The 14,687-nt window shown below is 46.2% G+C and overlaps 1 protein-coding gene across 7 annotated transcripts in view; it reads right to left on the reverse strand.

Annotated features, from left to right (window-relative positions):
• The window catches only part of specc1la (sperm antigen with calponin homology and coiled-coil domains 1-like a), a 281,487-nt gene that overhangs the window by 68,366 nt on the left and 198,434 nt on the right, over positions 1 to 14,687 (reverse strand). For all 7 annotated transcript variants that reach the window (XM_080208609.1, XM_080208608.1, XM_080208607.1 and 4 more), the window contains exon 13: positions 11,535 to 11,637. In XM_080208609.1, coding sequence (XP_080064735.1) covers positions 11,535 to 11,637 — 103 coding nt within the window. The remainder of the gene's footprint in view (positions 1 to 11,534; positions 11,638 to 14,687) is intronic.

Below are 14,687 nucleotides of genomic sequence, written 5' to 3' on the forward strand. Positions count from 1 at the left end.
TACACAAATCCCTTCATCAGGGAACCCTTCAAAACTCAACCCTCAGTCGCTACTTACTCACTACAATGGTCTTCAAGCTTCAACAATCATAGAACATAGGACAATACAGCACAGTACAGGCCCTTCGGCCCTCGATATTTGCCGAGCTACGTCCAAACCCAAGATCAAGCTATCCCACTCCCTACAATTCTGGTGTACTCCATGTGCCTATCCAATAACCGCTTGAAAGTTCCTAAAGTGTCCGACTCCACTATCCCAGCAGGCAGTGCACTCTACACCCCAACCACTCAGATAAAGAATCTACCTCGGACATCCCTTCTGTATCTCCCACCATGAACATTACAGTTACGCCCTTAGTATCAGCGACATCCACTCGAAGAAATAGACTCTGCACGTCCACTCGACCTATCCCCCTCATCATCTTATAAACTTCTAATAAGTTGCCTCTCATCCTCTTCCTCTCTAAAGAGGAAAGCCCCAGCTCCCTCAACCTTTCCTCATAAAACTTACCCTCCAAACCAGGCAGCATCCTGGTAAATCTCCTCTCTCCAATGCTTCCACATCCTTCTTATAGTGAGGTGACCAGAACTGCGCACAATATTCCAAATGTGGTCTCACCAATGTCCTGGAGAGTTGCAGTATTACCCCGCAACTCAAACTCAAACCCCCTGTTAATAAACGCTAACACACTACAAGCCTCCTTCACGGCTCTATCCACATGAATGGTAACCTTCAGAGATCTGTGGATATGAACCCCAAGATCTCTCTGTTCCTCCACATTCCTCAGAACCTGCCGTTGACCCTGTAATCTGCATTCGAGTTTGTCCTACCAAAATGAATCACTTCACACTTATCAGGGTTAAACTCCATCTGCCACTTCTCTGCCCAGGTCTGCATCCTATCAATGTCTCTTTGCAGTCTGCAAGAGCCTTCCACCTCATCCACCAATCTTGGTGTCGTCAGCAAATTTACTAACCCACCCTTCAGCTCCCTCTTCCAAGTCATTGATAAAAATCACAAACAGCAGAGGACCCAGCACTGATTCCTGTGGTACACCGCTGGTAACTGGCCTCCAGTCTGAAAATTTTCCTTCCACCACCATCCTCTGTCTTCTATGAGACAGCCAGTTACTTATCCAATCAGCCAAATTTCCTTCTATCTCACACCTCCTTATCTTCATCAAACACCTTACTAATATCCACGTATACGACATTAACTGCTCTACCTTTGTCCACACACTTAGGAATTCAATCAAATTTGAGAGGCAGGACTTACCTCTCATGAAACCATATTGACTATTCCAGATTAAGCTGCATCTTTCCAAATGGTCATAAATCAAAGAACAAAGAACAACCCAGCACAGGAAACAGGCCCTTCGGCCCAACAAGCCCGCGCCGCCGCATCACCCTACACCTATTCTACCCTGCGTGTCTATGAATAGAACCCCTGACTTAGCCAGATTCAGGGGAGAATAGTGTCAATTTGGTAAAACCAATCAGCCTAAGAGCACATCTTTGGGGTGTGGGAGGAAACCAGAGCGCCCGGAGGAAACCCACGCATCCGCAGGGAGAATGCACAAACTCCCACAGACACAGGCCCAAATCCATGTATCTGTACAGCTAGCAGTGCTAGTCACCGAGCTGTTGCGGCGCCCGTCTACCGGTCCAGGATCAAGCACACACACTGACACGAAGTACTAGGCCACTCCTGGAACCTCCCAACAGTAGCCCACGCACGACCCACCATGTGCATGCCCCTCATTTGACAACGAGGTGGACCTCCTATCTCTCAGAACCCTTTCCATTAACTTATCAACAACCGAAGTAAACTAACTGGCCTATAATTACCAGGGTCATTCCTATTTCCTTTCTTGAAGAGAGGAACAACATTTGTCACTCTCCAGTCCTCTGGCACAATCCCTGTGATGTGGGTATGCCGGCGTTGGACTGGCGTAAACACAGTAAAAAGTCTGACAACACCAGGTTTTAGTCCAACCTATTTATTTGATAATATACTCACAAGCTTTCGAGGGGACTGCCTCTTCGTCAGGTGAATGGAGAGTTCTGGCCTCAGACAGAGCATATAAAGCACAGACAGTTTAGAGATTACTGATTAGAATGCGAATCCTTACACCTAACCTGCTGTTCAAGACCTGAAGTGGCTGATAATGTGAGTGGAAGGAGCACTGATCACAGTTTAAAGAGATGTGTATTGTCTCCAGACAGTACAGTAAGTGAGGTTTTGCAAACCCAGGCAAGTCACGGGGGTTACAGATAGTGCGACATGAACCCAAGATCCCTATTGAGACCGTCCTCATGTGTGCGGAACTTGGCTATCAGTCTCTCTTCAGCGACTCTGCGCTGTCGTGTGTCGTGAAGGCCGCCTTGGAGAATGCTTACCCGAAGGTCAGAGGCTGAATGCCCGTGACCACTGAAGTGTTCGCCAACAGGAAGGGAACAGTCTTGCCTGGTGACTGTCGAGCGATGTTCATTCATCCGTTGTCGTAGCGTCTGCATGGTCTCCCCAATGTACCATGCTTCGGGACATCCTTTCTTGCAACGTATCAGGTAGACAATGTTGGCCGAGTTGCAAGAGTATTTACCATGTACCTGGTGGAAGGTATTCTCACGTGTGATGATGGTATCCGTGTCGATGATCCGGCATGTCTTGCAGAGGTTGCTGTGACAGGGTTGTGTGGTATTGTGGTCACTGTTCTCCTGAAGGCTGGGTAGTTTGCTGCGAACAATGGTCTGTTTGAGGTTGTGTGGTTGTCTGAAAGCAAGAAGTGGGGGTGTGGGGATAGCCCTGGCGAGATGTTCGTCTTCATCAATGATATGTTGAAGACTCCGGAGAAGATGTCGTAGCTTCTCCGCTCCGGGGAAGTACTGGACGACGAAGGGTACTCTGTCCACTGTGTCCTGTGTTTGCCTTCTGAGGAGATCGGTACGGTTTTTCGCTGTGGCGCATCGGAACTGCCGATCTATGAGTCGAGTACCATATCCTGTTCTTACGAGGGCATCTTTCAGGGTCTGGAGGTGTCTGTCACGATCCTCCTCATCTGAGCAAATCCTGTGTATACGGAGGGCTTGTCCATAGGGAATAGCTTCTTTAACATGTTTAGGGTGGAAACTGGAGAAGTGGAGCATTGTGAGATTGTCTGTGGGCTTGCAGTACAGTGAGGTGCTGAGGTGACCGTCCTTAATGGAGATGCGTGTGTCCAAGAATGCAACTGATTCTGGGGTATAGTCCATGGTGAGTCTGATGGTGGGGTGGAATTTGTTGATATCATCATATAGTTGTTTCAGTGATTGTTCACCATGAGGCCAAAGGAAGAAAATGTCATCGATGTATCTAGTGTACAGCATCGGTTGAAGATTCTGTGCAGTGAAGAAGTCTTGTTCGAACCTGTGCATGAAGATGTTGGCATATTGAGGTGCAAATTTGGTCCCCATGGCTGTTCCATGTGTCTGGATGAAAAACTGGTTGTTGAAGGTGAAGACATTGTGGTCCAGGATAAAGCGGATGAGTTGTAAAATTGCATCTGGAAACTGGCAGTTGTCAGCATTGAGTACTGAGGCAGTCGCAGCAATGCCATCGTTGTGGGGGATGTTGGTGTAGAGCGCTGAGACATCCATTGTGACGAGGAGTGTCCCTGGTTCAACTGCTCCGTGTGTGCTGAGTTTCAGTAGGAAGTCCGTAGCATCGCGACAAAAGCTGGGGGTTCTTTGTACAATGGGTTTCAGGATGCCCTCGACGTAGCCGGAGAGGTTCTCACACAGAGTTCCATTGCCCGGTACGATGGGACGGCCAGGTGTGTTTGCCTTGTGTATCTTTGGGAGGCAGTAGAGATCTCCAATGCGGGGAGTACGTGGAATGAGAGCACGGAGGGTGCTCTGAAGGCCCGGATCAAAGGTCTTGATCAGATTGTTGAGTTGACGAGTGTGTTCTTTGGTCGGATCTGTGGGTAATTGTCTGTAGTGTTCCTCATTGTTTAGTTGTCGGTACACTTCTTTACAGTAATCCGTTCTGTTCAGTATGACGATGGCCCCTCCTTTGTCTGCTGGTTTGATGACAATGTTGCGGTTTGTCTTGAGAGCGTGGATGGCGTTCGGGGCTGTCTTGTGAGTGCGGCTGATGAATCTGGTGTTAACGCACCTCCTGATGGTTTGGGCATACAAGTCCAGTCGAGGGCAGCGGCCTTCCGGAGGAGTCCAATTGGATTCCTTCCTCTTAGGCTGTTGCACTGCGGATCTCTCTGTCGGCTGTTCTGGTTCATCGACTGTCTCATTGTACCGCAAGCCCACAGACAATCTCACAATGCTCCACTTCTCCAGTTTCCACCCTAAACATGTTAAAGAAGCTATTCCCTATGGACAAGCCCTCCGTATACACAGGATTTGCTCAGATGAGGAGGATCGTGACAGACACCTCCAGACCCTGAAAGATGCCCTCGTAAGAACAGGATATGGTACTCGACTCATAGATCGGCAGTTCCGATGTGCCACAGCGAAAAACCGTACCGATCTCCTCAGAAGGCAAACACAGGACACAGTGGACAGAGTACCCTTCGTCGTCCAGTACTTCCCCGGAGCGGAGAAGCTACGACATCTTCTCCGGAGTCTTCAACATATCATTGATGAAGACGAACATCTCGCCAGGGCTATCCCCACACCCCCACTTCTTGCTTTCAGACAACCACGCAACCTCAAACAGACCATTGTTCGCAGCAAACTACCCAGCCTTCAGGAGAACAGTGACCACAATACCACACAACCCTGTCACAGCAACCTCTGCAAGACATGCCAGATCATCGACACGGATACCATCATCACACGTGAGAATACCATCCACCAGGTACATGGTAAATACTCTTGCAACTCGGCCAACATTGTCTACCTGATACGTTGCAAGAAAGGATGTCCCGAAGCATGGTACATTGGGGAGACCATGCAGACGCTACGACAACGGATGAATGAACATCGCTCGACAGTCACCAGGCAAGACTGTTCCCTTCCTGTTGGCGAACACTTCAGTGGTCACGGGCATTCAGCCTCTGACCTTCGGGTAAGCATTCTCCAAGGCGGCCTTCACGACACACGACAGCGCAGAGTCGCTGAACAGAGACTGATAGCCAAGTTCCGCACACATGAGGACGGTCTCAATAGGGATCTTGGGTTCATGTCGCACTATCTGTAACCCCCGTGACTTGCCTCGGTTTGCAAAACCTCACTTACTGTACTGTCTGGAGACAATACACATCTCTTTAAACTGTGATCAGTGCTCCTTCCACTCACATTATCAGCCACTTCAGGTCTTGAACAGCAGGTTAGGTGTAAGGATTCGCATTCTAATCAGTAATCTCTAAACTGTCTGTGCTTTATATGCTCTGTCTGAGGCCAGAACTCTCCATTCACCTGACGAAGAGGCAGTCCCCTCGAAAGCTTGTGAGTATATTATCAAATAAATAGGTTGGACTAAAACCTGGTGTTGTCAGACTTTTTACAATCCCTGTGGACAGTGAGGACCCAAAGATCAAAGCTAAACGCTCTGCAATCTCATCCTTTGTTTCCCAAAGTATCCTAGGATGTATCACAGGGATCGGTGCTGGGACCCCAGTAATTCACAATATACATTAATGATTTGGATGAGGGAACAAAATGTAACATCTCAAACTTTGCAGGTGATATCAAGTTGGGCGAGAGGGTGAACTGTAATACGGATGCAGAGATTCTTCCGAATGATTTGGATAGGTTGGGCGAGTGGGCAAATCAATGACAGATGCAGTATAATTTGGATAAGTGTGAGGCTCTTCAATTTGGAAGCAAAAACAAAGTGCAGATTACTACCCGAATGGATGTAAACTGGAGAGGGGAGTGTGCAGTGGGACCTGGGTGTCCTTATGCACCAGTCACTGAAGGTAAGCGTGCAGGTGCAGCAGGGGGTAAACAAGCAAATGGTATGTTGGTCTTCATTGCGAGAGGTCGAGTACAGGAGCAGGGATGTGTTGTTGCAATTATACAGAGCCTTGGTGAGGTTACACCGAGAGTATTGTGCGCAGTTTTGGTCTCTTTTTCTGAGAAAGAATGTTCTTGCTCTCAAGGGAGTGCAGTGAAGGTTTACCAGGCTGATTCCGGGGATGGCGGGACTGATGTACGAGGAGAGATCGTGTGGGTTAGGATTGTTTTTACTGGAGTCAAATGAATGAAGAGAGATCTCATAGAGACTTATAAAATTCTAATAGGACTAGACAGATTAGATGCAGTGAAAGTGGGAGAGTCCAGAATCAGGGGTTACAGTCTGAGGATTCAGGGTAGGCTATTTAGGATGGAGATGAGGAGACATTTCTTCACCCAAAGAATGGTGAGCCTGTGGAATTCATTACCACAGGAAGTAGTTGATGCCAAAACATTGAATGTACTCAATAGGTAGTGGATATAGCACTTGGGGTGAATGGGATCAAAGGTTATGGGGAGAAAGCAGGATTAGGCTATTGAGTTGGATGATCAGCTTTGATTGTAATAAATGGTGGAGCAGGCTCGAAGGGCCAAATGGCCTTCTCCTGCTCCCATCATCTATGTTCCTTTGTTTACATAAGGCTATCGCTGGCCACTCCCTACCTGCAGACTCTTTCCAGGGCCTCGCTCTAGCTCGTTCTCCTTGGGCGGCACGGTAGCACAGTGGTTAGCACTGCTGCTTCACAGCTCCAGGGTCCTGAGTTCGATTCCCAGCTTGGGTCACTGTCTGTGCAGAGTTTGCACATTCTCCTCGTGTCTGCGTGGGTTTCCTCCGGGCACTCCGGTTTCCTCCCACAGTCCAAAGATGTGCGGGTTAGGTTGATTGGCCATGCTAAGAAATTGCCCCTTAGTGTCCAGGGATGTGTAGGTTAGAAGGATTAGTGGGTATAATATGTAGGGATATGGGGGTAGGGCCTGGGTGGGATTGTGTTCGGTGCAGACTCGATGGGCCGAAGGGCCTCATTCTGCACTGTAGGGTTCTATGATTCTGTATCTGCCCTGGGGGAAAAAAACTACACCCTACTTCACTTACAACTACACTCTCAAAAGAACAATGATAAAACCTTCGGTCCTCCATTTCTGCAGCAGCTGATTTGTTCAATCATGCTCTTACATCCATCTTCGATGTCCTCCCTCCCAATAAACCATGACTCTCTCTCACCCTAGCCCTTTCCCCAGGTATAGCTATCGTCTCCACTTTATTGTGTTCAACTGATGTAGATTCAAACAGGTACGATGGACAACTGCTTTCGACATTCACCACCAGGTCTGGCCATGTTTAGCACCATCAAATGCCATTCTTGTCTGTTAAATCTCCTAGAATGCAAAGATAACCCATGGCTTCTTTTCTCTTGTGACGATATTGTGCCTTTAAGAAATGTCTTTTAGTCATGTTTCTGGCGCAGGGTCTATTCAATGCACTGGGAGCTGGTCTGTCTGGATCCAACAGCACTGTGTTGTTACTGTGAGTCTAGGCTAACTTCACAAAACACCTTGGAGTTTTTTTAAATCTAGTTCTTAACATTTACACAAAGCATCTACTTCAAAACCTTTCTTCTGTCTGTTCCACCTCAATTTCAACAATAGGTGTGAAGAGATCACTGAATTCTTTATAACCAAGATTGAGACCATCTGACCAACTGCCTCTGCTGTTTCACCCTCTCCACTATCACACCGGGTCAAACTTCTTTTAATGCTCCCCCTAGCCCTAGCCCTGAACTCTCATTTGTCTCTCTTATCTTCCCCCATGCTCAATTTCAGTTCATCATGTCCATTATATCCACCTCCTGCTTCCTCGATCCCAATCCCTAAAGTGAGGGAATTAGGATTAACCTGGAGATGAGCTTCCAACTACACATCCTCATCATTACTGCCTGCTTCCACTTTAATAACTTCATTTGATTTTGCACGTTTCAGCTCACATGCTGCTAAATGCCTTATTCACGCCTTTGTCATCTCTGGACTTACAGTTTCAACATACGCCCTTCTACATTCCAAACTCGCTTAACTCAAAAGAGGCAATTTTATGAGAAAAATTCTAAGTGCCTACAGAGCATGAATTTGGGACAGTTTCAGATCCAATTTTGGGTGAGTCCAAATTCAGTACGTTCTTCACTTAGCAAAGGGAAAAATGGACCAGGCTGTTTCTAGCCACTAGACAGAGTTGGTGGGGCTTAACTTGTCAGGAATGCTGCTGCAGCAGCAGAAAGAGCCGTTGGGTGCGCACCCATCCCTCCAAGGCCAATCACACCACCGACCAATCGTCCCCTCCCTTCCCACCGATCGCCTACAGAGTGGCAGCGGGTCCCTCCCACTGTGCACGCAGAGTCACAGAAGGGTCCCCTCCTCCCCATCAGTCACGTGCAGAGTGGTAGTGGGGCCTCCTCCCTCCCCCACTGAGTTCGTGCAAAGTGGCCAGTGGGCAGTGCTAGTGTACCAGGCTGGCAGTGCCCATGGGGAAACCCTCGTTGAACCTGACCTCCCGGGCAGGCCTCAGTGGCCTCCGCTGCTACCAGTGAGGCAGTCACAACTGGTCCCTGTTCGTGGGGACCACATGTGATACCAGAGAGAATATCTCCCGATGAGGCCACAAAGGCAAGCGAGTTGGACAACTGAATGGTAATCACATGGAAACAAGTGCTAAAATATATTTAAATAATTTATTCAGCCTCTCACTGGAAACGGGCAGGAGGCTGAATGTGCTGGATATCCGGTATCTGCAAGATCTCAAGAGGCAAGAAATCAGGTGTGAACCTGATTCTCAGCTCCCGCGTGATTTCACCAGCTTGCCCTGCCAAAATTCTGCTTGCCAAACTATCTTCACAGTCGAGCAATGCCTTTATTTTAAAATTCTTGCTTTCAAATTCCTCCCAAGGCCATGCCTCTCCATATCACTAACATACTCTTGCTGAAACCCTCAAGTACCCATATTCACCTAATTCTAGTCTGTTGAGTATCCCAATTTTAATCGCTGCGCCATGAGAGCAAGCTTTTAACAATCTGTCCTAGCACTGCCTCATAGAGCTGCGTGTGAAATTTTGCTTCATGATGCTCCAGTAAGTCACCGTGGGACGTTCTCTGCTGTTTCCTTGTGATTCTCCCTTATATCATTACCATAGCAAAGCTCAATAACCTGAGACATTCTTTTGTGCCTTTTTAGGGGATTTCTGAGAGTTCAGAGCAAGTAATGCAAGGCTAAAATCTTCCTGTTTTGATAATAAAAGTGATTAATTCTGTGTGCTTGTCCCTTGAGCTGCTCTAAAGAATGGTGGAAACTGTCTGTGGCCAGCACCTCTAAATCATACTGTCACTGTGAATCAGCACTGATGGCATGTGCCTTTGCAAGTCCCTCAAAGTATAAACACAGAAATTGCAAATCCACCAGGCAATTCCAGTGGATTCAATTCTTAAAATTTCCTTGCAAGTCATGCATTCAATTATAGAAATATTGGAAAACTGATCCAAAAATAGTGCTGGCGGTAAGTACAGGCCAGAGCTCAATAAAGTATAAGTGGCTGGGTTGGGGGGTGAGCATCGAAAGTGCAGGAAGGTTGAACAGATAATGTTATTGCAATGCCTGACCCTCACCCCAGTGTATCTCCCTGTAACAGTGCTGGAATCTAAGGTGGATGATTTTTGATGGATAAAGAGTTTGGAGGGATTCGGGTCAAAGAAGCAAACATTGAATTAAGATCAGCCACAATTTTATTGAATGTGGTAAATTTTAAGGGGCTCAATGTGTCTCCAAAGTGCTGCTCTGAGAGAGATGCTTTCTTTCCTGTGATTTAACAGTAGATTAGGATTAAATGATTTCTCCCCAGGTTAGTTGGCAACACTGTCCATTGTAGCCTGAATCATACTGAGCAGGAAGTCCCAATGTACAGCCGAGACTGTCCCAGAGATCACTGATCTGAAAACTGGATTTCAGCTGTTGCTTTAATGATATTTTAATTAATTAATTATGTTAGCAATAGAGAATGAGTGAACACATGCTAGTAATAAACCAGGGCTCCCAATCCTTACCACCATCACCTCCAGTCTGGCCAAGGTGCCAACTCCTATTGCTGCCCACTGAATAGGTGAAAATCAGAGTGTTCAGAGAGGAAGCTGGCACAGTTGCAATAGGTGGTACTGTGGTTAGCCCTGCTGCCTCACAGCGCCAGGGACTCAGGTTCAATTCCAGTCTTGGGTGACTGTGTGGAGGTTGCATGTTCTCCCCGTGTCTGTGTGGGTTTCCTCCGGATGCTCTGATTCCCTCCCACAGTGCAAAGACGTGCAGATTAGGTGGACTGGCCATCTAAATTGACCCTTAAATGTGTAGGCTAGGGGGGATTAGCTAGGTAAATATGTGGGATTGGGACATGGTAAGATGCTCGGTTGGAAAATTGAGCAGACTTGATGGGCCAAATGGCCTCTTTCTGCACTGTATGGATTCTTTGAAAAAGGCAATTCCATTCTTAAAAATTTAAACATTAAACATTTATTTCTTGAAGAGATCGCACTCGAATATGGAAACCGCAACACAGCAAAATACTCAAAATACATTTTTTATAATCTTGAATTGCAAGAAATGTTGCTGTTTTTAACAACTTAATCACAAGACAATTTGAATGAGGGCAGCTATTTGGCCAACTTAGTATCCTAAAGGCCTCTTATTTGAAATTCTCATGCTAATTTTAAATACTTCAATGGACTCACGCCTCCCTATTTCTGTTATCTCCTTCAACCCCACAATTGTCTGAGATATCGGTGCTTCTCTCATTCCAGCCCCTTGTGAATCCTGCATTGCTCCATCACTGGTGGTCATGCCTTCAGTTCCCAAATCCCTCCTCCATATCTCACTACTTCACTACCTTCTTTAAGATGCTTCCTAAAACTGACCTCTTGGATCAAGCTTTAGATCATCTGACCTAAAACGGGGCTCAGTGTTATACTTTGTTTTATAATGGGAAGGCACTTTGGAACATTTTATTACACTAAAGACCAAAAGACAAAAACAGGAAATGCTGGAAAATCTCAGCAGGTCTGACAGTGTCTGTGGAGAGAGAATACAGCTAATGTTTTGAGTCCGAATGCCCTTTGTCAGAGGTGAAGTAATCGATTGCATGGGTTCTGAGCAATCGGTGACTGGCATGAGAGCAAACCAGCTAAACACTGCTATTCTTCAGATCAAATTGCTTTTTGTGCGATTCAAGATCATTCGTACCTCAGTTCAGTTAGAGGTTGGCAGATATTTTTCATCATTTTTCTATTTTCTCACTTTTCTGGAACCATTCACTCACATTTTAAAATACTCCTCTTTATGTGTCAAACAAAGAAAATTAGAAATAGTGGATGGGATTTTCCACATGGCCCGCCATTGGCTAGATGATCTGATGCTGCTGTTGTCAATGGGGTTTCCCACTGCATCGCACCCTGCTGTGAAACCCACTGGGGTGGGAGGTATCATCATCAGCAGGAGCAGAAGATCCCACTAGACTGGATGGCCAGAAACTTCCAGCCAGTGTGTTGCTCACTTACTTGATAACCTTCAGTCTTCTTCTGACACCACTTTAACAGTGCGTTCCTCTTGGAGCCACCATACTCACGAGCCAGTGCTGACAATGGATCTTTCCTCTCTTCCCTGTTCAAATTAAATGGAAATTCAAAGTTTGCACTGCGAGAGTTTGAACATTAACTTGCTCAATCACTCAGACTTTAGTACAAGCTGAATGCGGGCTGTGAACTATGCAACACTAGCTGAGGAACTGGAGTTGAGGGGCTGGTGGGAACCATCTGTCATTACGAGTGGCAACAATTCCTTGTGGTGGATTCGGTATCAGCTTAATGACAAATACAGATTTAATATATTGCGATAATAATATATTTTAAAATAGAAGCAAAACTAAGAAATTTTAGAAGTATATTTTCCCTCCATCTTGTAACATCAATCTCTATTAAAATTATTCCCCAATGTCTTTTCTTAATTAATAAAATAGAACACACCAGCTTGGAAAACCATTGTCCTCTTTCTGGGGATGGTTGGCATGGTATATTCTGCTATAAATCTGTCTGGTGGACACTGGAACTATTTCCATTTGGACTGAGCGTACTTCCAATACTTCAGAATTCCACTAAAAATTCACCATAATGATTTAAGCTGACAAAAAAGTGTCTTTCTAGCCAATGGGAATATAGATTCTGACAGCCCAACACTTAAGAGACGTGGAACTATAGTGGTGACCAAATCAAGGATGTAGGAAAGATAGTGAGGGGACATTAAAAAAAAGACACTGGCAAAAGCAACTGCAGAAATATGATTGCATCCTGTTGTGCTTAAAAGTCTGGGTGTAAGTTTTCAGCCCCTTCAACATACAGGAAATTTTCTGGTCAGTGGTAACCTCTAGCATGTCGACAGCACTTGTTTTGTACAAATGTCACTAGCCATCCGCCCAAGCCTTGCTGCATATGGCTTGCTGCGTCAATCCAAAGGAACATTTTTTTCATAGAAAAACTACAACACAAACAGGTCCTTCAGCCCACAAGTTGCGCCAAACTTGTCCCTACCTACTAGGCGTACCTATAACCCTCTATCTTACAAAGTCCCATGTACTTATCCAAAAGTCTATTAAAAGACCCTATCGAATCCACCTCCATCACCACCGCCGGCAGCTGATTCCACGCACCCACCACCCTCCGAGTGAAAAACTTACCCCTGACATCTCTGTACCTACTCCCCAGCACTCTAAACCTGTGCCCTCTTGTGGCAACCAATTCAGCCCTGGGAAAAAGCCTCTGAGAATCCACCCAATCTATACCTCTCAGCATCTTATACACCTCTATCAGGTCACCCCTTATCCTTCGTCTCTCCAAGGAGAAAAGACCAACTCTCTCAACCTATCCTTATAAGGCATGCTCCCCAATCCAGGCAACATCCTTATAAATCTCCTCTGCGCCCTTTCTATGGCTTCTACATCTTTTCTGTGATGAGGTGACTAGAACTGAGCACAGTACTCCAAGTGGGGTCTGACCAGGGTCAGACAGCTGCAACATTATCTCTCGACTCCTAACTCAATTCCTTGATTGACGAAGGCCACTACACCATACGCCTTCTTAACCACATCCTCTACCTGCGAGGCTAATTTGAGCGTCCTATGAACCTGGACCCCAAGGTCCTTCTGATCTTCCACACTACCAAGAGCCTTACTCTTAATATTATAATCTGTCATTCTATTGACCTGCCAAAATGAACCACCATACACTTATCTGGGCTGAAGTCCATCTGCCACTTGTCTGCCCAGTCTTGCATCCTATGTCACGCTGCAACTTCTGACACCCCTCCACACTATCCACAACACCTCCAAACTTTGTGTCATCGGCAAACTTACCAACGCATGCCTCCACTCCCTCATCAACGTCATTTATAAAAATCACAAGAGTAAGGGTCCCAGAACAGATCTCTGGGGCACTCCACTGGTGACCGACCTCCATGCAGAAAAAGACCCATCCACAACCAGTCTTTGCCTTCTGTAGGCAAACCAGTTCTGAATCCATAGAGCAATGTCCCCTTGGATCGCATGCCCCCTAACTTTCTCAATAAGCCTTGCATGGGGCACCTTATCAAATGCCTTGCTGAAATTCATATAAACCACATCTACTGCTCTTCCTTCATCAATGTGTTTAGACACATTCTCAAAAAATTCAATCAGGCTCGTAAGGCATGAACTGCCTTTGACAAAGCCGTGCTGACTATTTTTGATCATACAATACCTCTCCAAATGTTCATAAATCCTGTCTCTCAGGATCTTCTCCATCAATTTACCAACCACTGAGGTTAGACTCACTGGTCTATAATTTCCTGGGCTATCTCTTCTCCCTTTCTCGAAACCACATCCGCAATCCTCCGGAACCACTCCTGTCTCCATTGATGACGCAAAGATCATTACCAGAGGCTCAACAATCTCTTCCCTTGCCTCCCACAGTAGCCTGGGGTACATCCCAATCGGTCCCGGCAACTTATCTAATTTGATGCTTTTCAAAAGCTCCAACACATCCTTTTTCTAAATGTCTAGATATTCAAGCTTTTCAGTCCGCCGCAAGTCTGCACTACAACCACCAAGATCCTTTTCCACTGAATACTGAAGTAAAGTATTCATTCAGTACCTCTGCAATTTCTACCGGTTCTGTACAAACCTTCCCACCGTCACATTTTATCGGTCCTTTTCCTTCACGTCTTATCCTCTTGCTCTTCACATACTTGTAGAATGCCTTGGGGTTTTCCTTAATCTTACCCTCCAAGGCCTTCTCACGACCCCTTCTGGCTCTCCTAATTTCCTTCTTAAGTTCCTTCCTACAAGCCGTATACTCCTCTAGATCCCTAACATCGCCTAGCTCCCTGAACCTTTTGTAAACTTTTCTTTCCTTTTTCATGCATCACGGTTCCTTTAGCTTGCCATAACTTCCCTATCTCACTGGAACATTGCTGTACAGAACTCCAGACAAATATTCCTTGAAAATTTGCCACATTTCTTCTGTACATTTCCCCTTTTCAGGATCAGTTTCCCTACCTGCTCCTCAACATCCCTGTTACTATTGGGCAGCCTATAGAAAACGCCCAGTAAAGTTATTGACCCCTCCCTGTTCTGAACCTCCACCCACAGAGACTCCATTGACAATCCCTCCATGGCGTCTATC

The sequence above is a fragment of the Carcharhinus amblyrhynchos genome, chromosome 20 (genome assembly GCF_965287045.1).
Source record: "Carcharhinus amblyrhynchos chromosome 20, sCarAmb.v2.hapA, whole genome shotgun sequence".
Lineage (NCBI taxonomy): Eukaryota > Metazoa > Chordata > Chondrichthyes > Carcharhiniformes > Carcharhinidae > Carcharhinus > Carcharhinus amblyrhynchos.